The 25,388-nt window shown below is 41.1% G+C and overlaps 1 protein-coding gene across 1 annotated transcript; it reads left to right on the forward strand.

Annotated features, from left to right (window-relative positions):
- The first annotated feature begins 384 nt into the window (after positions 1-384).
- Positions 385-24,639, forward strand: LOC137912606 (leucine-rich repeat-containing protein 49-like). The gene is made up of 16 exons (XM_068756743.1): positions 385-441; positions 656-740; positions 1,413-1,509; positions 2,019-2,222; positions 2,877-2,943; positions 5,707-5,850; positions 9,815-9,876; positions 11,883-12,030; positions 14,016-14,099; positions 15,012-15,187; positions 16,118-16,213; positions 19,601-19,835; positions 20,193-20,378; positions 20,687-20,796; positions 23,484-23,634; positions 24,424-24,639. The coding sequence occupies exons 1-16, from the start codon at positions 385-387 to the stop codon at positions 24,637-24,639; spliced, it is 2,118 nt and encodes a 705-aa protein (XP_068612844.1).
- Positions 24,640-25,388: the final 749 nt, after the last annotated feature.

The following is a 25,388-nucleotide window of genomic DNA, read 5'->3' on the forward strand; positions in this document are numbered from 1 at the left end:
CAGAAACATAACCTCCTTGGCGGAGGTAACTAGAAGAAAGCAGTCCGCTAAATACAAAAAGTTCAGGCGGTCATAGTAAAGACAACGCACATTTTAGGACCACAGCCGCACCTTGGTTTCCACACGGACTGTTTTTAAGGGACACGGGTAATGACCAATCAACTCGTCTTCGCCATGGCAACCATATTTGTGTTACGTTTTTTATTGCACTCCGGTCGAACTAAACTCTATAGATAGAAGCTAGTTTCTGGCAAATGAGTTAAGATATTTCTTTTACATATTCGTGACGTCTATTACAGATATTTGTTGTTTTACTATTTTTAATGGTTGGTTTCACGGGTTTATCTCAACTCATACTTTAACGAAGAAACTGAGAGCGACACGATGCGAGCTCAGAAACACACCAGCGTTGACGACAGACTGCTGTTTCTCACCCCGATGGTAAATACCATTTTTAGCTAATGTTTACCATTGGTTGGCAGCATAATACGCAATCAAGTTAGAGCAACCTTTTTTCCTTTAGCTCAGTAAAAATGTTCTTTTTAAAAAAAATGGATCATTTAAAGTTTATTGTTTAGCTAAGTTAGTATAGACAAGTTAGGCGATCAGTGCATTATGTGAAGCATATGTGATGTATTCCTAAATTATGTTGCAGGTTAATGGCTACAAATTGCATCATAGAAAATCCCTACCAGAGGGCGCCCAGGGAACGGTAAGGACGAAGGAGACGCCTAAAGACAGTTTGTTAGACTTCTTCATTTACTGCTTCAAAATGTAAATGTTATATTTATTTCAAAATGTTTCATATTTTTCACTCCACAGACTGCCTCTCAAGATGGGAAAGAAAAATACATGAATATCATCCAAACAATTAATCCTAATCATCCTATCTCAGGTAATCCAACCTCCTCCACATAGACCCACTAGCACCAAAGGGGTTATTGTCTGATTCAGTAGTGTATCAATGAGGTATATAAGTAATCTAATACAGTATTTGTACACTTTCTTTCACTCTACCATGCTCTCTGCAGAAATCAGACTACCGGTACATGCATGCAGCCAGAGAGGCCCTGCCCTGATACCTCTGTTCCCATCATTTTCCAGCGAAGCTCCATATTTTCCTAATAATCGAGGACCAGTAGCAGGTGCAGCGACAAGTTGGTTGGATGCGGTTTCACATGCTGCAAGAAAGTCTCAAGACAAATGTAGAAGACTGGCCGACAGCACCCGGATCACCCAATACCATAATTCCTTATACCGGCCCAAGCCAGATGGTAAGGGTCATGTCACTTTTGTGGAATTGGGAAAGTTTGTTTATTCCAGAGGTAGAGTTTCAATATATAAAACTGCAGTTCCACTATGAAATGTTGTGCCACTTAAACACTGTCTAATTCCCATGTCTGGTGGTTCAGGAGGGTACGGCTACAGGAAGGCAGTTCGTGGGTTTCCTTTCATTCAGTTGCCATCTGACAGACATGCTTCCAGTTTTCAAAGAATCGACATGGACAGGTACCTTTGGTTTCATTATTTTTCATTTTATTTTATATATTTTATATAACATTTATCTATTAGTATAGATAAATTATGCATTCTGGACATATGATTGGCATGTCATGACTCATGGTTGTTATGTACATCTTTTCATGCAGGATCAGTCAGCTTTTTCTGTTATCTCTAAGCCTCGTTGTTTTATTTATTTTATTTGTGTGTGTGCATTATGGCTTTTAAAGGATCTCTCAAAAAACAAAATAACTTTTGAATAGTAATACTTCAGGTTACCGTTAGAGGGCAGCATTGTCCCTTTAGAAAAACTTTCCTGTCTTCAACGACTAAGAAATATCCATTCCACCGGTCACATGGCAGAAATAAGGAATCAGTGTCTCTAATTACTAATCGAGTAATTTCCATCGGATATTTTGCATAGCTTGACGTTGAAATATGTTAGTTATGTCATAAATTCAACCCTTAATTGTTATTACCAATATAAGTGCTAAATTATGCCACATTTAATTTTTCAGGCGCTGTCTTGAGGAATGCCCCCAGCTGGGCATTATGGATGAACTACAGTTTCTCAACCTCCAGCACAATCTAATACCATCGATCCAGCATCTGTCACATCTGCATCAGCTTGGTTTCCTGAACTTGTTTGACAATAACATTTCTGAAATGACTGGCATTGAGACTTTGGGCTCTCTTCGGATCCTCATGCTGGGGAAGAACAGGTTGAATATGTCAGATTTGTCTGAATTCCCACCGTTGCGCAGATAATATTGTACTAGTTACATTTCTGATACTATACCAAGTAGGATAGGCGATAGTGTCTAGACATTAGAAGGCATCCTGTGCTTCCAACAAACTTTCAGATCTCTGTGACAATTCCATCGGCTACATTCGGATGTGGAGTTGCTTCTATTCTTTTTACTCAAGACATAATTTGTTTAATATTAATATAATATTATACATTTTACATACTAGCTGCTGCTTCATGATTAGTGTTTTCCTAGCAGGGAATTGTTTAGCGTTCCTTACAACACAACATTTAGCTTTGCATTAACATAATAATAAAAAAAGGCTGTATCCTTTCATACTTTGATGATGTTTTATGTCATTTTTTTATGGCCAGCCCTGAACAATAAGTAAATTTCACTTAAGTGCTGCTTTCCTTTGGATTTTTTATTTTTATTTTTATTTTTATTTGGCGATTCAATAGTCATACGTAAGTCACAATTTTCCTGTGAACCTCCCGAACTCTTATTGTGGCTTTATGGAGCACATTTAAGATGAGGCAGAATGTGTTCTTCATTATTGACATGCGGTACAGTGTGATAAATTGTTTATTAAGTAATTTGTTTCATCTTGTTTTTGATAATTCTCAGAATCCGTAAAATATGCTGCCTGGAAAGCGTCTGTAGACTGAATATCTTGGATTTGCATGACAATCAGGTACCGTTCCTCAACCGTTTTCCTGCTCACAGCCTGCGTGTTGTACATTTGGTTGCTTATACTTTGACTAGAGATAATCATTTTCAAAGTTTAAAAGAAGACCCTCTTCCACCTCCTGCACCTTCATCGTTCTTCACTGGCGTATCAAATGGTGCTGGAGGGAAGATGTTATTTTCAAGTTGTTCACTTGTTACTCTCTAAAATAGTTTACTGGTACATAATACAGCTCTAACGGTAACTCCAATAAAAGGTCTTGCCTTTTATTAATAGCATTAATACATTTTTACAGCCATACATTTTGATCCCTGAGTTTTAACAATTAAAACTTTGCATCAAGTACTCTTAGATAACAGAGGATTGAAACCATCAGAACCCACAAGCTCTTGCCAAGGGTCTACTCTACTCCCACATCCATTTTTCCAGCAACCCTAGAATAATGTATTTAACAGACTACAGCAACTGTTTCTGTTTTCAGCATTGGAAATGGCTGTGAGCTGTAGCAGATTATGCTGTTCCTCAATTTCTTCTTGTTTAAATTTTGTATTTATTTATTCCAGCCTCCAAAAGTCAAATAAATGAACTGACGTCATTTGAGGATATTAGCCGCCTTTGGAAATGGAAGAGAGTAGAAACACTTCCCTTGGTCAAATAAATGTTTTGCCATTTTGTCACCGACCCCTCCAGATGGTCCCCCCAGAGCCCCAGTAAGACTCGCTCCCTTTCTGACATTGCCTTCTATTTACGCTAGCAGACTTCCTGTTTGCTTTTTGAAGCTTTCTAGTTTTACATCGTATGACAGCAGATACTTGTCTTGCCTGAAGCTCTGCCCGTTTCGTGTGCTTCCTATTCCTAACTACTTTTCTAGTCTTTAACAATGCAGGTAATGTTTATGTTGAATGATGAATGAACAAATAGCATCTTTGGGGAGAGCAGATTGCAGGGCCTCCACTTGCAGGCGTCTGTTCAGGAGCAGATGACAAATCTATTCTTCTGACCAGCACAGGTTGCTTTTTACTCACTGACTTCAAAATGTTATGAAACCATTTGATAGCATTTAGTCCACGTTTTCCAAAGGCCAGACCACCTAAATGTGAAGTTCACAATGCTGATGAAGTGAGCAAAGTCAAAAACACAATTGCAAAACAACAACCTGGTCAGGTTGTTGTTTTGTCACAGTTGCATGTCCCCCCCATCCTGTGTGTCCATGCTTTAATCAAAAGCAGTACATCATTGTCACCATGCCTTCCTCCCATCCTCTAGCAGGGAGGCTCACTTCACTCCCAACATATCCCTTTATCCGCATACTTCTGTAACAGGATGTTGTTTCATTTCCAGCTCACAGGAACTGTTCAAAACGAGATATTCTCTCTGGGAGTGTGCGTCCAATTCACTTTTCTCCACTGACTAAGTGTTGGGGCTACAGTGTGACCTGATATTATTGGATCACCAGTCGTAGTTAGATGCTGATCTTTTCCACATGAGCAACTTGCTTTGAATCCTCTGAGGTCACATAGAATATTCCACAGGGTCTTTAAAACAAAGCAGAAGTATTACAGTTACAGTGGCAGGTTTTTTTTATGTATGTGGTAGAAATCCCGTCACACAAGCCATCAAATAATGATTTGATTTTACATGACTAAATCTATCGTGATTGGTAAGTATAGCACGCTGGGATGGGCTGAATGTTGAAGAGAGACTCCCCTTCAGAATGAACTATATAAGATCAATAACATCTATAACTTGAGGTTGTCTGTGTTTGGGTCATCTTCTTTGACAATAAAAGACCACAACTGAAATGTCTAAGATGTGATCCCTCTGTGCTGAGTCAATGCAACCCGTCCATCTTAACCGTCAGTCTCAACTCTTCAGAGATATCTTTTACTTTTTATTCACACTTCTACAAACAGATATAGTGGACATATTTTTCACTCTTATACCTTTACAACACATGTGCTTAGAAAATGTTCATCTGAATAGTGTAGCGCATTATAGAAGAAGAAGAAAAACGTCCTAATACGCTGGAAGTCATGGTGTTTAGCACAAGATCCACAATTATTTTTAATGGCAACATCTAAAACCTGCTTTAGGGTAAGAGCGAAACTGCCTGTGTGCTGACAGAGGTTTGATTATATCGATGCCTGCTTTGCTCTGGGACATCCAAGTCTGGGCCTGTGATTGTGAAAACCAATAAGAGTGTTTCCTGTTTGAACAAAGTGATGTTTCCTCACTTTGATTTATTCAGGGAGGTTCACTGAAAATGTGGATGTTTTCCATCCATTCACTGCTTTGTATTCTGGCATTTTCTTGATATCTGAGGTGGAAACCAAACAAACGCTTGCTTCTCTAATCTTTTTAGTTACCGTTGTCCTGCTTTGTTCTGATGAGTGTGTTTATGCACATCAGCCATGACGCAAAATACAACTATTGACAATCCTTTTCAAGATGCTTATGACTGAGGTTTTTTTTTGTTTTACTCTGACGTACATTTGACAGATGGTAATGTTTTGATATAACTAAAGGTGTAGCTTCAGGGTTTGAAAAGAAAACAGGGCACATTGGCTGTCTCGTACACCAGAAACATTTAGCCGTGTGAAGCTGAAGCATTCTTAAATCTATAAACTCATAAACTGAACGTGAAGTTTCAAGGGTGTTACGTTCTTCTAATCCTATTTAAAATGTTATTACCGGTACCTATATAACAGTTTCACTTAATTCAGATTTCTGTGTTTTCTGTCATCTTTGCCTCGTCGTGCATTCATACAGATCTGCAGGATAGAAAATGTGTCCCACCTGAGTGAGCTGCAAGTGTTGAACCTGGCAGGAAACAGGATCTCCAGTGTGGAAAATCTTCAGGGCCTCGACGTTCTGACTGAACTCCATCTACGACACAACTGCATCTCTCTGGTGGTGAGCAGCCTCATCCCAGATCTTCCCAGATACTAGGAAGTTGCCTTTTTCTACTGTACGTGTATATGTGTTTGTACTCTCAGGGTACATGTCACAGGAATACACCTCAGGGGTAAGAGCAAAAAAAGGTTAAGGACTACTAATATACAGTATATATATAAGTATGAGGAAAAATAGGCATATATATATACAAGCAAATAAAAGTCAACAACAACATAAACAAACAAAGTACATTGTAATACTCAATGCAATGCATGGTAACCATTCGTTGGACTTCATTGGACCTCATGTAAAGTGAAATGCACCAACTCTGTTTCTTACTTCCTTTCATGAATGCAAATTGGACATATAGAGCATGACAAATAAGATGTCCAGTAATACCATGCTTCATCTTCACTTCATTAAAATGAAATAAAATTAATAGGATCTGTCAGTCTGTGGTGAAATGTATCTAGATGCTGTTACATGCAGAAATGAAGTTCATTACCAACAACCTTCCACCAACCTTCTGGTACAATAAGAGAGAAACTGGATATTCTGAACACGTGTATCCACTCCCTTTGGGTTCTATAGTTTTAGTCTGATAAATGGAACAGTGCATGCCAAAACAGGTCCCTTCATTTGATGCAAATCCCCTGAGCGATTTCCTGCCTTTTAGGGTAGAAAATGCAAGCAAAGATCCAACATTGTGTGACGATAACTCTTCCAATCACTCAAATTCAAGAAACCACATCCAGTCCTAATTATGGGATGCTTTTTGATACACAGTTTAGGAAAAATACTTACCCTCAGCAGATTCTTTGGTCGCTCTGTCATTAATGGCGTTTCCTGCCAAGTGCTTATATCGTGCTCAGAGTACATAACCATCCTCCAGGTGTCCAGGTATTTCCTTTCATTCGAGGCAGATGAAAAGTTACAAAAAAAGTACACGGTATCCCGAGTCATCCATTCATATGCATGTTTTATCTTTCAACTGTTATTTTGGAAAAATGTTGGCTCACATTTGGAAGACACAAACACAAATCGTATTTAAGCATGTTTTTTTTTTTTTTTTTTTGTTAAACTATTTGATTATTTTCTTGTTCAGTGCTGTTGTTTTGCCACTCTTTCAATTCTGTGGTATGTATTTTATAGCCCCTTCTCCTCTAATCAATCACTCAAAGTGCTTTACAAGACAAACCATCATTCACTCAGGCACACACATATTCATGCGATATTGGCAGGAACAACCACGCTCATCACCTGCTCATCGTGCTCCTCTGCTGCATCAACGGAATAGCCACTGGGAGCAATTTGGGGTTCAGTATTTGTTCAAGAACACTTTGACATATTGATCTCGTGGGATCGAACCATCAATGTTCTTTAAAGTGGATGCTTTGCCACAGCCTATCCTACCTGACTGTATTACATTTTAATGATCTGATGCTTACAACGCAGTATTCTAAAACATGGGTGTGATTCAGTGAGTAACAATTGTACTCAGTTGGGTCTTCACCTTAAGAAGTCCTGTGGCAGTTCTAACTGCTGCAATAAAAACAATTTTAGCAGAAGAAAAAGTGATTAGTAGAGGCGTGTTTAGGAGCTGGCTAGTCAGCATGAGCAGGCAAAGCAAAGAACAGCACTCAGAGGCAAACTGTCTTAATAGATTAGCAGGATAATTTCCAACTGGATTGTCTACTCATTTTCATTGTGTGTGTGCGTGCGTGTGTGTGTGTGTGTGTGTGTGTGTGTGTCCTGAATCCATTTAAACAGCTCTGGGGTGAATTTTTCTGTAGAGCAAAGACCATGGAAAACTTTTTATGAAGCAAAATTATTTTTGCAATTGAGAATCCAAACTGTTGATTGATGAGTGATCTCCGTACTGTGCAATATCAACACAGAGCAGCCTACCTAACACCAGATCGTAGTCTCGACATGATGCACGGCGTCTGCTATTGTAGTACACAATACCCGAGTGTGTCAGCTAAGCTCACAACTCACAAAGAGCAGCCACAAACCACACCAGCTTACATTTAAAAGAAGCTCTCAGCTTCCACGTGTACCTGTGTGTTTGAGCAGCTATCACGCTCTTATGGGGTGTAATATGCACCCATTAGAAACAGTGGCGATGAGTGGAAGCTCTGTGTTTGGAAAGAAATGCCTGTCAGAGCTCAAAATGGGTGTGAACAGTTAAGACACGAAAGCTGTCAGTGAGAAGAGGGTGGAGTCGTGATGAAGAGGTGAAGTTACACAGACACATAAATACCAGCATTCACAGTATTACAACTGGACCCACCCCCACATCAGATCCTGCCAGCTCATTGGTTCGGATCAAACAGCTTTTTCTGAAAGAGACCATATTAGTGGGCCATTGTTATGCAGCACATCAGCTCAGCGATGACATCATTGTGTCTGAGACGTGGCTGCTATATTTAGTCTCGGCTGCTGCATCACCAGCATCAATGCGGGGGCAGGGAGTGTGGTGGAGGGTCAGCTTCAGCTAGCAGTAGCATGACTTGCTGTTTTTCCTATCTAAAGAGAGCATACACCTCCTGCTGACATGTAAAACATTACAGCTAAGACTCTGAGTCTTGATGTAGGTGGTATTTTAATACATTAATTACTCTATTTTTAGTGGCATATTTCATATCTAAACATCTGAATTTGACTTGATTCTCAATGTTATATTTACTCACACGAGTAGCCACATCTCTCTCTCTCTCTGGGATGTCCCTTCACTTTAATGAAAAATAATAGTGTCTAAAAAAAATTATAAAATGGGTCACCAAACATACTTCAGAGATATCCCAGCTATGTTTTTTCCATTTTTGAAAAATAATTGTAGTTATTATTGACCTGTTAGATATTTGCATATGCATCAGAGGTGAGCATGGTTGCGTTAAATGTCTAGTCTGACAAGATAAGGATAATAAATACAACCTCATACATGGAAAGATATGGAAAGTAAGACCATTCTGTATCGTGAGCTAAAGGTGTCATTATATTAATTCCAATACTTTAACACAACAACCACACAGGAAATGGTACAAACCAATGAAAGTGCATTCTAGCATCGCTGCTGATGAACATTTAGTCAATGGAATGATTAAAAAGGTTGTAGAAATGTTCTAAAAGGTGAGATAATTTCTCTGTAGAGGCTTTAAAGCTGCCACAATGCCAGGCTGATCTCACATTTGATTGGAGGATGCTGACAGTTCTAGAGGTGGCTGATATAGGCAGACGCTGATGCAGCTCATTCACACTGCAGCTGGGAATGCCCTCTGTTCTCACAACTGGTTCAGCACCAGCCAGCCATGCACACACGTACAAATCACCACGGCACCGATCTTGGCACCGCAGAGCATGGATTTATCCCATCTGTTTAGCTTACGTTGTCCTGGTTATGGCATGCCCTTTGCCTGTGGGAATCTTCTCCGGCTTGCGTGGTGACCAGATGCTACTCCTCACCACACCCCTCCCTGATTCTGATGGTTAGCTGGTATGATGACGCATGTAGCATGCATATTATCCTGGTTAGCGTTGTGTCATGAGCTAGACTGTCTCGCTGTGTGTGTGTGTGTGTGTGTTTCTGTGATAGTGACTCTGTGTATTCCAGTGTACTGAGTTTGCCTCTTACAGCAGGGGATGCCTGCATTAGCGCAGTCCACTCTGCTCTCTCGCTCCCCTCCCCCTTTCCTCCTCATGCTCTTTCTCTCTCTCTCTCTCTCTCTCGCCTGCCCCTCCTCTCCATGTGCAGACAAGACAGCATGCTATGTTTGTGTGTGCGTGCATGTGCGCGTGCATCTATGTGTGTGCATCATGCGCAGGGTGGATGGGGAAGCTGAGAGCTGCAAGGTGACTGAGGGAATGGAGAGGGATACTGAGCTCTGACGGCAGTGACGATGCAGTGCCCTCTTCCCGAGCACCTTCTCCTCTTCACGTCCCTCCATCACTCTCTCCTCCCTCTCCCTCTTTTGCTTTCTAGACCGAGGTGGATCGCCTGCCCTGCTTGCAGCGCCTCTTTCTCAGCTGCAACAACATCAGCAGGTAAGAGCCTGTATCGTTTAACTCCCTCCTTCCCACAGGGATTCTGGCCGGACAGTTATGAGTCTCCTCCCTTGTCTTTTGGCAGGACTGCTTGACCAAGCTGCAGGGAGTGTATACACACTAACAGCCACACACAGGTTTGCTGTGGTAGGCAGTTTCTGTAACCTACGCAACAACCTAGATGTGTTATTGTTTGCAGCTGGTCTGCTCTTAGTATTAGTACTTTAAAGTCGTTCAGACAACAGAAAAGCAGGCCAACAGTAGGTAGAGAGAAAATCAATGGCAGATTTAAAGGTTGAGTATATCTAAGAGCTGAATTGCTAGGTAAAGGTGTTTATGATGAATGACAGGTGTGTTTCGAGTAAATGACAACCTGCTGTTAACACTTTTTCCAATATCTTCTGTCTTTTTTTTTTTTGCTCTTTTTATGCCCAGGTCAAACAGCTAACTTGTTAGCAGCCTTCCCAGTGAATAAGGCTACTTTAAAATTATTTTGTAATTTCCTGGAAAAGGGGAATGTGTGCAGGAATCGAGGTGGATCGGTGTACATTAGTCTCCTTTCCTGCAGTCACCTTGTGCTGTGATTGATCTGACCTGACGTGTCATGTGATCCCCGAGAGAATCACGTTAAAGACATGGCCCTAAATCTCATTAAGGAAAATTCTGTTTGTATTGTTTTTCCTCGCATGGCTCTTTGCAGAATGGCATTTTATTCTATGTACAATATGGTCATTCAGCTTTCCATAATATGTGTTTTTTTTCTACATCATATTCATATTGTTTCCCTTGGGAGTTTTTGTGAATGACATTAAATTAAAAGGTCTCCTGCCAGAGTGGAACCCAGGTGTGCATATTATTCCAAACTGTTCTAAACTGATAGGAGAACAGTTGTGCTCTGTTGCTAGGTAGAAGAACAAAACAGACTCATCTATGTGAGGCAGTGGCGTTTGCACAGGAAAAGGTGGAGTGAAAAGGTTCCCCATTAAACTTAGCTGTTTTTATTTAATTCATCGAAATACTGTTTTTTTTTATTATTTAGCGTGCCCAATTAAAGTGAGACACTTTATAAAGCAATGCAAAACAGAATTAATATTAAGCCAGTAAAGACTGAGAAGTGGGAATTTTACTGGTAGATGATTTTGAAAAACACTGCACACACAGCAGACTATTTTTTTTCAATGGTGCCACTTACCACGTGTTGGAGCTTTAACAACACCCAAGCACTGGTGCATTTTTACTTCATCATAGTTGTAGTAACAGCATAAACCTGTGACTACAGTGAATATGAATCCAATAACTATGCCCGACGCAGTGAAATCAAATCAGCAATTGTGTGAAATGGCACAAAGTATATGGATTTATTAGAATTAATAGCAAACCAAGCAGATTATTACTAATCCCAGGTTAATGTATGTTGTGTAGGCGAGAGGTCCGGCTGTGCCCTTTGTAATTTTTGACATGTAAGAAAGTTAACCTCTGATTTATTACTCCGTATTTAATAGCTCTCTTCAGAGACTACCTCAAATTGAATTTGACTTTTGAACATTTGCACTTTGCTTTAACAGTTTGCCAAAAGATTATTCAAGGAACAGACCTACATACAGATCTATCAGCGATCAGGACCATAAACCGTTCACAACAAATAATTGATCGTGGTTATTATTTCAGATTAGCTTCTTAACACTCTGTACCACCTTACATGGTGTGACTGTGCCTTCCTTTCCCACGGGGTGATAAGGGCGGCAATGCTGGGGATTTCCCCCTCTTCATTGCAGCTTGAGTAATGTCAGGCTGCCAATATGCTCACTAAATAACCAGTTATTCTTCTTTTAGCACAGGTGCATTCCATCAATCCAGTTTTTAATCATGGCCTCAAACATACAGGACTTTGTCCTGTTTGGCTTGCATTTCTGTGTCAGGGTTCATTGTTTTATTTTCAGAAACATGTCTGCGTTTTTGTAGCGTTAACGTCGGATCTCGTTCCAAATACTTGTCATTGTGTCTAGTTTTGATCAGATAGCCTGCCTTGGACGGTCACGCTCCCTTTCTGAGCTCACCCTGGATGGGAATCCTGTAGCCCTGGAGACATGGTACAAGCAGGCCGTCCTGCGCTGTGTGCTTCATCTGAGACAGCTGGACATGAAGCGCATCACGGTGAGTCTGAACTGTTTGTCCATTTCTAGGTGTCTGGGTTGTTAACAAGAGGAAACACCGGCCCCTGACCTCATTCTGTTGAATGTAGCTGCAACAGTTAACATGTAGTTTATTGCCCATTCATATATTCATTCTTATCTGTGCAAATGTACTGAAAATCACATGAGCAGAGTAGAATGTCACCATGCATACATTTAAAGCAGTGTAGCCCTTAATAATAATTATTATGTGTCCTTGGAATTTTTAAAAGCCTGTATTGTTGGTCAAATTTTTAGATAATCATCTTCAGTTGATTGCCAAAACCACTGCCAGACTTTTCACTGTCACTGTCTTGACCTTTGTTTTGCACTGTGCATGTAGATTCTTGAGAGCGATGCTGTCTCAACATGAATTTGACTGATGATAAATCTTATGGCTCCATATCTGGAAAAAAGCGGGTATCAGTCACTGCCAGCGTCTCCAGGACTGTATTCATTATGACAAGGCTTTGTCTTTGTTCTGGCATCAGTGCAGGATTCGCTGTCCTTGCGTTTGTACACAATGAGGCAAAGTGAATAAACCAGAGCGCTAAGTATTTACAGTACATATCACTCATCTGACTTAATGAAGCAATGTTTATTCTCAACTATAGACATGAAGTCATTGTATTTTCACAGCAAGAAAGCAAAGAATCACAATGAAATATCAACATACATTTGAGTGGCTGTCGAGTAGAAAGCACCCAGGTCTGAGCTTGTACTTTTAAGGAATCTGTAAGTACCACACACCTTTCCCTCAGAACATTCTGTGGGGAGTTTGAAAAAAACAACAACTAGAAAACAAAACAAAACAATGCAGCATACCATCAGAAGACAACAATAGTAATTATATTGCTTGAATTTTAATCCTCATGCGGTTTTTAAATGTTTCCCAAGTTTCACAATACTCAGGGCAAATTAAAAGCCTCCAAATTTTGCAATTGTCAGTCTTGAAATCTGGGAGGGGGTTTATTTCCTCATCCTTGTTGACTAGTTAGCGACGCAAACTTTTGATTTGACAGCAAACGTCAGCCTGGAACTGCAATTTTCGTCTTCTCAAATGGTGTCATGATATTGCTGGTAGCAAACTTGATAGTACAAGTTTAATAAGTATAATACAGAAACTATAGATACATACTCGTACTGTTTTCTTGAGGCTAAATTGCTGTTGTGTTTTATCAGGATTATACTGATCCCTAATGACAATAAAGCTTTCTGATTCTGATACTGTATGATCCAGTAGTGGATTATTTATAAACCTAAAAAATGGGAAGATCAAACAAGACATATGTAGTAGATTGGAAATGTTTTTTTATACATATATTAATTGCTACCCTATAGTCATTATTGTTTTTAATGATTATTAAAATGATAATTCAAATATGTAATTCCACTATTTACAAAACAAAATCTCATGGTACAAAGAATCATAAGTAAATATTTTCTCTGAGAGAAGCAATATGTAATGTATTTTCACTTCCACTGCACTCAATTTACTTTTAATGCAACAGGAGAATTTATTTTTGTTAAATGCCTTTAAAATAGTGACACACAAGTTTGCTATCTTAACGTGCCTCGCCTGGAGCTGAGATAAGTGCCTTGATTGCTATGAGGCTGGCACTTCGCATCTATTGATCAGACAGGCGCTGCGTCTGCTAGCTTTTTCACAGACGGCTGAATATCCCCCCCAGCTCTCAACTGGCACACTCAGATTGTGTATGGCAGCAATGCATTCTGGGATTTTGGCTTTCCCAACAACTGGGCTCAGCTGATCTGAAACTGAAAATCAGGCAGATAGTCCTGTGACGCAGCTGGCTGGTGTGACGATCCCTCCCATCCTCCACATTGGTCCATTCTTGCATAAACATTTTGCTTCCTGATGTCGTCTTTTGTGGTTCCCCTCTCTCTTGAATAATTCAGAACTCATGAATGGAGCGACACTCTGATTGCACGCGCTATCCTTTTCAGGACGAGGATCGGCGCATGGCTGGTGTACAGGCTCGAAAAGAGGAAGAAAAGAAGAGGGACAGTCACAAGCAGACTATTCATAAGGTACCACGAATCTGATTCCATCCTGCTTTATTTGGTCTGCTGGATTCAGACTTAAATTATATAGCAAATGGTCCATATCTCAAAGAATAAATGAACTTTTTAAGTGTCTCTTCAATGTACTGGAGCCATTTCCAGATACTTGGAGTCGTATTGTTAGTTACTCATGACAGAATGAAGATAAAACGACTCAAAGTTTCAGAGTACGGGATGGAACTGCATATTGCTGAAATGTAAAAGTGACGATAGGTCATCTCTAATGTAACAGTGTTTTATGCATCAACTGCACTATTAAATACAGTTTTTGGACTTTCAACACTTTAAATATATCTCTATCAGTATGTATGTGTGTGTGTTTGTGTGTGTGTGTAGTTGCTCTTGCTCAGACATTGCCTCTCAGTAACCTTGCTCCTGTTAATCCTTAGTGTGTAGAAATATTACTGTACATTGAATGATCCAGCCAAGTGTTTGTTTCACTATGAATTAGGACTGACTCACTCCTCGGTCAGGGAGTGGCACATTCAAAACTAGGTATATCAGAACTACAACCAGACCAGCAAATAAAAGCCCATTGGAAAAATAGAAATATTTTCATTTGGAGGGTAGGGATGACGAAACTACACCTTGAAAGATCAATAATCCTGTTCGCTGCAGGGTAGAGAAATTGAAACAGCTAGGCCAGAAAAACATAAATAGATAAAAGAGTAAAATCCTTTCCCTTGCAGGGTAGGGATTATATTACTTTTGCTATGAGTGAAGAGTAAATCAAAATGAACCAGTAACAGAAGCAAATCATTTGGACCAACACATATACAGTTTGAGATCTAACTTTAAAGTGTAACATCTGCCAGCAAAGCTAATAAGCAGTGTGTGTGTGTGTGTGTGTGTGTGTGCACGCGCATTGCGTTCATCCAGGAGAAGAGGCGCCTCGCCATCCGTAATGCAGCTCAGCAGTGGGAAGGTGTCCGGGCCTGTCTGGAGCCGCCACCAACAAATGGTGCTAAAGAGGATGTTAGTCCAGAGAACAGTCCCGCCCACAGCCCCCCGCAGACCAATGGTCTGGCACAGGAGCCTTCCCCAGATGAACCCAGGTACAATTACATTACCGGTACATTTCTGCAAAAAAAAGAATCACTTTGTGATAAAATGCCACAGATATCTGTGACCTGTTTTATCCAGAGTGAGTTATGTTTTTTGCTGAGTGGTTTTTCTTGGTATGGTTTAGTCCTGGATAGTTTAAATACACTAGACCAATTATAGAAACACGGTCTATAACAGGTGCCTGAGATGGTGAATTCTGCAGACTTTGTGTCAGGTTCGTGACACTGTAAAAGAGAGCAATTCAGAGCCACCAAAGATTCAGCACCAATAACATTTACTTGACTTGCGGCAAGAAACGAGACTAGTGTTATTTATTTCATGCAAGGGAGAATGGAAGCTTCTCTCTCGCTGCGCCCTCGATTCTCAGAGAAACAGTTCTCTCCCAGCTGGTTTTATTAGCAGATAAGAATGTGAACATGCGTAAATCACACAGACATGAAGACTCCAACCTTGAGCAGATAGCTCTTTCACACAATACAAGCGCGATTACTATTTCAGTCTAGTCAACATATATCAGATATAAGATTGTCACACACTTTAAGATTATACATGGATATATTGAGAATGATTAAAAGGGAAATGATTATAAATGTCATTTAAAGAACCATGACACGACTAATGCTCCTGATTGGTGAATTAATGATAAACACATAAGCTGACGCTTTATTTTTAATTTTCCACGGTGCCACTGGGCAGAAGTTTGTGGTTTTCAGTGAATGATCTCAACGGGTGTTGGCTCTCTCTGTCAGGATGAATTGTTTTATACAGTCCTTACAAAATAACAATATACAAAAATAATATACTCGTATGTCTATCAACCTTGTATTCAGTGATAATGAGCAAATATTAACATACTAGCAGGGCAACCTGAGATTGTTTCTGAGCTTCTGGTGAGTTTTTTACATTTGCATTTTAATCAGACGGATAAGCCCAGGTTCAGGGCCAGAGCGACCATCAGGAGGAACGGAGAGCAGACTCCGCACCAACAGCCGCCCAAACAGCCCACGGGAGCCCAAGTAAGATACAAATGCATGTGCATGCACACACACTCTCCCATTTACTGTGTGGCGTCGTAACGTTTCAAATAGACACCGACTCCATCCATCTATCCATTTTCTTGTAGATGACAAAGACACTGTAAATACAACTTGAACTGTGCACAGGTTGCTCCAAATAAAGCTGGTAATATATGGAGAGAGCACCCCAGTTGCAGATCTGATCTGAACACCTGCTGCATCTAACCAGACTTACTGAAACAAAAGGGACCCTGCTACTTACTCTCAGGCTGTCTCGGGCTTGGCTTCCTCTGAGCTCTCTGCTAAAATCAGTCTATGCATGTCGGAGATGTCTGAAAACAGTCACTGCACATGTGACGATGTGATGTTTAAAATGCTCTAAATTAGCAGTCTGCTCAGTCTAATGTGAGCAGAAGACTGATATGCTGTCCATTTCACACATCCATTTCTGAATGAGTTATGAGAGGGAGGTTCAAGGGAAAGTTGGGGCTGTGTCAGACGGTTATTACATATTTGAAAGACAGCTTTTCCTTCCTGCATTAGAATCTGAAAATAGGCCCAAAGCACAGTCTTGCAATGATGATAACTTCCCTTGACAAGACTTATTATCAGTTCATCAATCCAACATACATAACCTACACAAGTAGCATGGTTTAAAAGTGTCTGTCTCTGCATCACGTGTGTATCTTTGTTGTGTTGAGCCTCCGATGCTTGAAAGTACGTTTTAGGCTGATGGCTCAAAGTTTTCTTTAATCTATGGGCTGAACGTTACATGAAGTTGATGGATCATTCTGGCTCTGTTTTTAAGGCCTCTGAATCAACAGACTTTCCTCACTTGTGTATGACATCACTTATTAGGTCGTTGGGGGTGTGGATTCCTAGAAAATGGTAACACAGCAGGAGGAGCTTTATTCTTTTGCACCCTGAAGAGACATCCATAATCCTGTTACTCCAGAAGATCAACAGATTATTTGTCTTCCATTGAGGTCAGGACCTGAACCTGGCACATCATCACATCTGGATGTGCTCAGTGGCAACCTGGAGCAGGGCAACCATTTGATCCATGTGTGCTTGTGTGTTTTTTTGGTTTTGTTTTTTAGGAACAAATTTTAATTCCAAGTCTGCTGTGGACTACACAACGTGAGAAAACCACAACTTCAGTTGCTAATAGAGAAATTGTGTTCATTTCAATTTATAAAAATTCTCCGAAAAGCTGGATGAAAACTTACGAACACATAAACTTTCCGTTCCATTTTTTATTATCACTGCTTATTGCTTGAATCTTTAGATCACACCTTCAAAGATGTCAGAGTTTGGCTAGAAAAAATAAGAAAGGAATGCAAAATAATGTGAAACAGTGTTTTTCTACTAATATTTCTAAATAATATTTGTGAAAGTTTGTGTGCCCCAAAGATTATTACTCAGTTAATAAAAACAACAACACATGCACATATTGTTACACATTAGAATGAGGTCCAAGTGAATGCTGGATGTGTAAATGTGTTTGCACAGAAAGTCATGGGAAAAAGTCTGTTTCCCGACCAACGCGCGGCTGTGAGGCAGTATCAGGTTCATTCTAGTGTGAATTACACTGATTTTAATTCATTTGTTTTGACAAATAGTCGAAGTAGGGGTGCACAGCGGTGGGGCAGTTATTACTCAGACACTCAATATAGAGTTTGTCATCATGTGGGGAGATGGGGAAGGCCTTTGCACTTCCATGCATCCATTCATCTCAACACGAGAGCTGTGCTGGAACCAGAACAGGTGGTGTTTGATTTTTCTTCAGATGTTGTTCCTTGACTTTAACCTGAAATCTAAAACTACCCCACACTACAGAAACCCACGCCACAGTGGGCCTATCGTCTCCACCACACCAGCAACAGCCACTAAAACCATTGTTTTCCATTTTTGACACAGTGAAATGTTGAAATGCTCATAGAATGATGACGTCACACTGCGTGACCTCCTAGCCACGTCTTTGTCGGTTGTTGAGAGACGTCAGATTCGTTTTGTATGATTTGAGAAGCATCGCTCTGATGGTATTACATTCAGGTCCTCGTAGACCAGAGCAGGATCCAGGTATTTGTAATGCATTCCTTGTTCTGTGTCGTGTTCACCTCTGTTCGTAGCTGCTGGGTTCACGCCAGATGAGGATTCAGGCCACCTGTCAGCTTTTCATCAGCGGTTCAGAGGGAACATTATGTGACACAGTGCAGAGGCACACTTCCAGATGCACAGAAGTCACTCTCTTTACACAAAAACATGTTTTGCTCCCATTCTTCCATCGCTCTGTAACTCGTCCTGATTTCACCACCTCTGCCTATCAGATATCTCTTAGGTGTGGCGCATCCTCAGAATTACACAGCCCTCCAGCGTCTGGCACCGCGGCGTCCGTTGCCGTGCATGTCGCTTGTTACCAGCTGTCGTTCAATGCTCATTCTCTTTGAATCCACATTTCATTATTTGGAAGTGCACACCCATATTTTAATGGTTATGTAATAAATAATAGCTGCTTTGGGATTTGCACCCATTACTGGAATCCGGCCGCGGTGTTAGTCATTTTCCCGTCTGTCAATGCCCTTCTCAAAACTATTCCTTGAAACCAAAGTACTCAAGTCGCTTTCATCTCAGAGGTCAGGATGATCTGCTGCTATTTGTGTTTTTGTGATAGTAAATTAAATATCTTTGATTTTTGGATTGTTGTTGAGGGGGGAAATAATTTGACATTTCAAAATCTTAAATGACGAGGCGGCTCGGTGGCGCAGTGGTAAGCACTGTTGCCTCACAGCAAAATGGTTGCAGGTTCGTCCGTAGGTGTGAGTGTGAGTGTGGCTGATTGTCTGTCTCTGTGTTGCCCTGCGATGAACTGGCGGCTTGTCCAGGGTGTCCCCTGCCTCTCGCCCATTGACTGCTGGGATTGGCTCCAGCTTGGCCCGCGACCCGATAACAGATTAAGCGGTTGGGACAATGAAAATCTTAAATGAGCAGGATAAATTGAGAACATAATCTACAAATTAAATGATGATGAAATAGAAATTGCCTGGTGCCTCCTTTATTAATATTCTCATTATGTTCTTGTGAACAAACAAAAAATGTTCCCAACAAAACCAAGGGTCATTTATCTTCACTAATTCCAACACAATGACTCAATATTGGGGTAATGGGTTTCATTCACTTTCTGTAGTAAAATCAATATTCAAATCAGATGGGGGACCTGGAACCAAAATGGGGTCTTCAGTCTAATTTATGTAAGTTGAAGGGTCCTTCAAGTGAAAATGTTTGGGAGCCAGAAGACCAGACATTGTGTGTTCTGTACTGAGGTTACCTCAGCAAAATCAGAAGTGATTAGCAACTGTTTTGTGTTCTTGTGTTTGTATATTTCAGACTTGTGGAGACAGGGAGCAGCAGTGTTCAGAGCTTGTCCCTCTCTGACAGTCACCTGGCAGAGCTGGACGGAGACACCCTGCGTCTGTTTGGACTCGGTGCCCTGGAGGCCCTGGAGAGGGGCTGGGGAGTTCAGACTGCTGCTGCTGTTTGTGTGATAGCCTTCCGCTACATCAATTATGACGCCATTGTACCAACACTGCCGCGAATAAGGGTCAAGTTCCCCAATCTATCGGTGAGAGAACGAACCAGATACCATGATGAGTCATGGGAGGGATGTTAACACAATATGTATCATTGGAAACAAAAATACATTTGAATTTACCTTTTTCTATTTTTTCAATGCTGACAAATTTGTGACGTGATGCGATGATGATGAGAGTTCTTTTGAGACCCTAGTTAGTGGATATGTGGCCTCTCAATACTCTTCCTTTGCATCCGCTTCTACCTTCATACAATGAGCCATAATCACTGTGTAGTCCTAATCCAGAAATAAATCTATGCTTTTAATACATTCCTCCTAGGGAAATTAATTAATTAGTGAATAATTTGGCAATCATAAAGTTCCACCACTTTGGTACTCTTTCCTCAGCACCTGATCTTCTTAGAATCCAACATCAGCCGTCTGCCCCAGCTGGCGGCGCTGGCTCAGGTGAGACGCCTTGACCAGCTGACCATTCATCCAGAGGGCAATCCGGTGGTCAGTCTGGCTCTTTGGCGCTCATTTGTCATCTATCGCCTCCACCACTTCAATCTGCAGAGGATAAATGGTCAGGAGGTGAGGACCAGCTGAGTTTCTAATGTAGCCCTCCTTCTGTGTAAATGTCACATCTCCTGCCGAAGGTGCAAGATCCATTTCATGTGTGAGTATAGGGAATTCTGTGAATGACTTCTTCTGCTGAGCTGGTTAGGTTTTCATTCATTTTGTTTCATTAGTTAGTTTGTAGATTTATGGGAAACCTACTTGACAGATTTCCAAGTTGATGGTTTTTGCAAAGCTTGACTATTTAGGAGCTGTGATTTCGGGCAGCACGGTGGCAGACAATCACACTTTAGCTGTGTTTCTCCTTTGTGTGCCAACCTCAGGTGACCATGAATGATGTGATTGCTGCCGAGCGTGTGTTTGGGACACTAGGTCATATAGCAGCCACTGAAACGCCACGTTGTCGGCTCCTCCTGCTGTTAGAGGAGTCCAGGTAAGAACTGGATCTCAGACACTAACCCACGATACAACAGTAACTCCAGTTTAATAAGCACGGGCTCTGTCCTGGATAACGCGAGTTGTTCCTTTTGATATGCCAAGGATGTGTGGCGTCTCAAATGCACAAGACTTACAGCTTGCGAGCTACTGCACGTGTTTGTGCATGTGCACGTGCACCAGTGTAAACATTTATGCTTATGCGTCCTGAAATGTGTGCAAAGCAACGAGACGGAGCCTGGCACCGAGGAGCCAGGGGAATTAGACGCTGTCTCAGGTTAAGGGTGGGTACTTGGCACAAACACGCAAACATTCTTCTCTCTCCTGAGCCAAAAGCCCTTGAAGTATGTCACTCTTGGTTAACAAAAAAAAAAAAAATCCTCCCAAGGCAAAAATATTTTGACTTTGTCACGCACAGAAATAGTTTCTATGGCTCTGTGTATTAACTCTCCCAACTACTGGAACATTGCCAAATCGAATCATCTGACTGGCTCAGGAAAATGCTAAACATGTAGCTTAAAGCAACTTTCATTTAATGAGTATAATTAGGGAAATTACAGAGGCATTCTGTTTGGAAGTTTCAGGAATAAACGCTCTTGGTTGCAGACGGCCCCTGTTTGTACATTTACAGTCTGAGGTCGAATAATTTTGGATTAGTATTTAAATCCGAATCACTGTTATCTGCAGGCAGAATCGTTGCCCCTCTATTATAATAAATGATGTCAGAGCTGAGGTCTAATCCATGAAAAGCATGATTTCATTCAGCCTCACAGAATTCTTTGACCCTGAGCTCTTGAAGGTCGAACCCTTTTATTGTAGAACTCTTTTGAACTCTTAAAAGCTCTTTTTTCAATAACACCTTGTCTCTTATGAAGCACAAATATTGCATTGGACCCATAAATAAATGTAACTGGCCATGTGTTTATAAAAATATCATGTTATCTTTCAGTGCAAACACACATTGCAAAATGAACTCCAGTGTTCCAAGTGGTGTTACAACCTCCTGATAAGTGTTCATTTCCCATGGGATGTTTATGCGCTATTAAACGATTAAATCTGTTATAGATACACAAATCATCCTTTTTCTCATGGCATCATGATACTGATGGTAACATTCATGTACTACGCACCTTATTTATTGCACCTCTTTTTCTCATGAAACAGAAATATTCCACCTGATGAATTCAAAGGTTTTTTGCAAGACAAGTATTTATTTCCATCATTTCCTTTTAGAAAAGACACTTCAAATGAAGCATGGGTGAAATAAAACTACCTCTCTCTCTCTCTCTCTGTCTGTATACATAAATATATATACCGGTATATAAAAAACAGCACACGATGTAAAAACCATTACGATTCGACATGTTTTCGTGACGTTCTCTCCCACTGCTGATGCTCAGCCTCTCGCTCCTTCGTGTCTTTGCATGTCTCCTCCATCCACTCCGTCTCCTCCTTCCTGAAAGTCCTGCTTAGAGCCCCTTTAAATCGCCTCCACATGGTTCGACTTAATGAATGCCTCTACGTGTTCCAGATGCCCAGTTTGGTTCATGTTCATTTGGGTCAAGGTCCAGTCAGCTATTGACAGATATACTTGCAGCCAAAGATGGCTGGAGCACGCAGGGCAGCGTATAGGAGTGGCGGTTTCACTGCTGATATGTTGCCCCCTGCATGTTTGCTATTCTACGCTCGGTTATATATGCATGGCATATGGTTGACACACACACGCGCCTGCACGCACACACGCAATCAATCACACGTTCACATGGTCACATGCTTGTTACAAACTATTTTACCCTATATGGAATGTTTGCCTCCAGCCTCTGGTAACACCTTTTCAGTATCCCGAGGCTTGGACTTGTAGAACTTGTCAGTGCTTAGTGCTTCATATTAGATTCGGCAGAGAGGAATGTTCGAAGTAGTTTGCATCACTTTTAAAGTCTTGTTTTTGTGAGTGTGCGCATCCTGCTGCTGAATGATTAGAGTAAAATGACAACACTTACATTTCCGTTTGCACTGACACTGACTGCTGGCAGCACTGATGGTTTTCTTCAGAGACCAGTGACCCCGTAATTAAAAGTTTGCTGATTTTCTATTCGCTCAAAGTCAAGTTTAATTTCTTAGTTTACAAGAAAAGGTAGTTGCAGCAGTCTCTATAAAAAATGAAGACAGCAGGTACGACAATTCATAACAAAAGAAGAGAGAAACCAAATATAAAATTACTCTGCTGAAATTATACGGCTTAATCCAAGTCCCCAAAATCTCTGAGATCCCAGTTTGATTTGAAAAGATGTCTGAAGTGAGCACACAAGCTCAAACGGCCACATGAGCACAGCTAAATTAGAACTCTGTATTGCTTTGGTATTCAACCAACGATGAAACATCAAGAGAGGAACTTGTACGGTCAAACACGTACAAATTTGACCGTGAAGCTCCACATATGCTGTTTAGGTTAAGAAAGTTCACGTGACTTTCCATTAACTTTAGTTTGAGCAGGTAATTTTTGGACATTCCTGGTTTATTGGACAAGCTGGATTATTTCTTCGCAGATCAATTTAGCCGTCCTGAAGTGAGAGCTTGTTTCTGATGGACAAAAGAACACGCTTTTGTTTCCTTACCGTGTTTCTCCAGGTGTGTGTGTCTCTTCACTCACTGTCTAATTCACTCTTGTCTCTCTTCGCCCTGAAGAAAACGCCAGCTGCAATTCTTGTTGGATGGGCGTGGCCGGCGGGCTGGGTTGAGTCCAGAAGAGCTCAGAGACAACGGGAAACTCTTGGGAGAAGGCTTGAGCAGAGCTCTGTTCAACTACCCCAGCAGAGGCAGCGCCGAGAGCCCTGAGGTCATTTATTACCTCCGCCGAGGTTATGTAATCACCGGCGTTAGTTTTTCTGTCCCTCCGTCTGTTAGCAAGATGACTCAAAAGGTTCTGGACGGATCTTCATTACATTTTCAGGAGATGTTGGGAATGTTACCAGGATCAGGTGATTACATTTTGGTGAAACGATCCTGGATTATGGATCCGTTTGAAAGTTTTGGTAACATTGTAGTCAATGGAGCTTCAAATTTGTTCCTTGTTCGGTTGATTAATGACTGATCTTTATGGAATTTGACAGTCATGTAGGGTGGGGACCTCTATCTCACTACCGAATTTCATCTGGATCGGATCCAGAATGTTGTTACTGTACTCGTCTTTTTAAGACAACTTATAATATTGTCAAATTTACTAGTGTCATTTTGAAACAGATATTGTCTCATATTTCAGGTACTGTATATTTTCTGGGCTGCTACTGTTGCACAAAAACATTACTGACTCAGCAATCAACCATGTTGAACATTTTTACCGTGATAAATGGAGCAAACTGCGCTGCAGACACACAATATGCCTCATTCTCCAGCTGTGGGCTTTAGTGAAAGAGTGCAAGAAGATTGTTCATCACTCCCATGTTTCTATCTAAACACATGCCAGACTCCAAACGACTGTATGTTCTGCTGCTGTGATCATAAACACTTCAAACTCATGAGACTGATTGACAATCAAAGCGTTCATCTCCGGTGATTTCCTTCCCACTGTGCCCCACCATCATGCATTTATGACAACATGAATTAAATGCTTGTCCTTTCCTCACAGGAGGGCACTGTGGAGTCCTCAGAGCAAGCCGCCATGATGGAGCAGTACCTCCAGGAGCTGGTCCAAAGGGCATCAGACACCAATCTGAAGGGTGAGGCTCTCCACAGGTTGTGGCCCTCCATGTTTGCAGAGATGGTGAGGGACTGTGTGCTGGAGATGAGAGACCGAGCAGCCTTCCGCCAAGTCAGCCTTGCAAAGCTCTCTGAGACCAAGTGAAGAGGAGCGGAGGTTCACCCTTAGAGACACACAATCGTGGACATAGCTTGCCTCAGCACCTCCGAGAGTCCATCACAGGAACCCTAACGCATCCTCACTCAGTGGATTTTCACTATTAGTTATTAAAATCTTTGTGAACTGAAGGATAGTTTTTCCCAGAACATTCTAAGTAATGATTATGACAAAAGCAGCTTGATTGAATGTTGATTAAAAAAATTAGAAACACTGATTCTTCAGCGACTGGATACTTACTTGAAGAAAGTCATTGGGACTTATCAACTCACAGTGCATTGTGGTCCCTGCAGGCCCTGCGCTGCACTTTAAAGCCTTCTGAATGACCCCCTCCTCACCATTACTGTCATCAGCTGAAAATGTCCTCCGTCTCCTTTGTGGAGACTAGAAAGACATCCCCGTGTCTTAAATCTTATTTTATGCATTGCTTCACTTTCTCCTGCCTGATATAAGATGACTTTTCTTTGTTTATCACTGAGTTTCTGTATTGTACTTAGTATTAAAATATTCTGGATTAACACTCACTCTTGGTTCGTAGGACTATATTTTTTGCAACAAAATCTGTCTACAAGAATGTCAGGATTTAATCAGGCATCGGATCTTTTCTGTTAAATGGGTGCGAGTTGCTATGACATAAGTCCATCGCTGAACTACGTGTCAAAGTTCATCTCTTCTTTATCTATTGGCGTGTGTCTGTGCGAGATGAAGGATCTTCTGGGTTGTGTGAAGTCAGACAG

This window comes from Brachionichthys hirsutus, unplaced genomic scaffold (assembly GCF_040956055.1).
Source record: "Brachionichthys hirsutus isolate HB-005 unplaced genomic scaffold, CSIRO-AGI_Bhir_v1 contig_202, whole genome shotgun sequence".
NCBI classification, from domain to species: domain Eukaryota; kingdom Metazoa; phylum Chordata; class Actinopteri; order Lophiiformes; family Brachionichthyidae; genus Brachionichthys; species Brachionichthys hirsutus.

Bases quoted from the DNA above. Each gene is read 5' to 3' on its own strand.
- LOC137912606 (XM_068756743.1), top strand. From the start codon at position 385: ATGCGAGCTCAGAAACACACCAGCGTTGACGACAGACTGCTGTTTCTC. The intron at 2,944-5,706 runs GTACCGTTCCTC...GCATTCATACAG, and splicing joins TGGATTTGCATGACAATCAG to ATCTGCAGGATAGAAAATGT. The intron at 5,851-9,814 runs GTGAGCAGCCTC...TTTGCTTTCTAG, and splicing joins ACAACTGCATCTCTCTGGTG to ACCGAGGTGGATCGCCTGCC.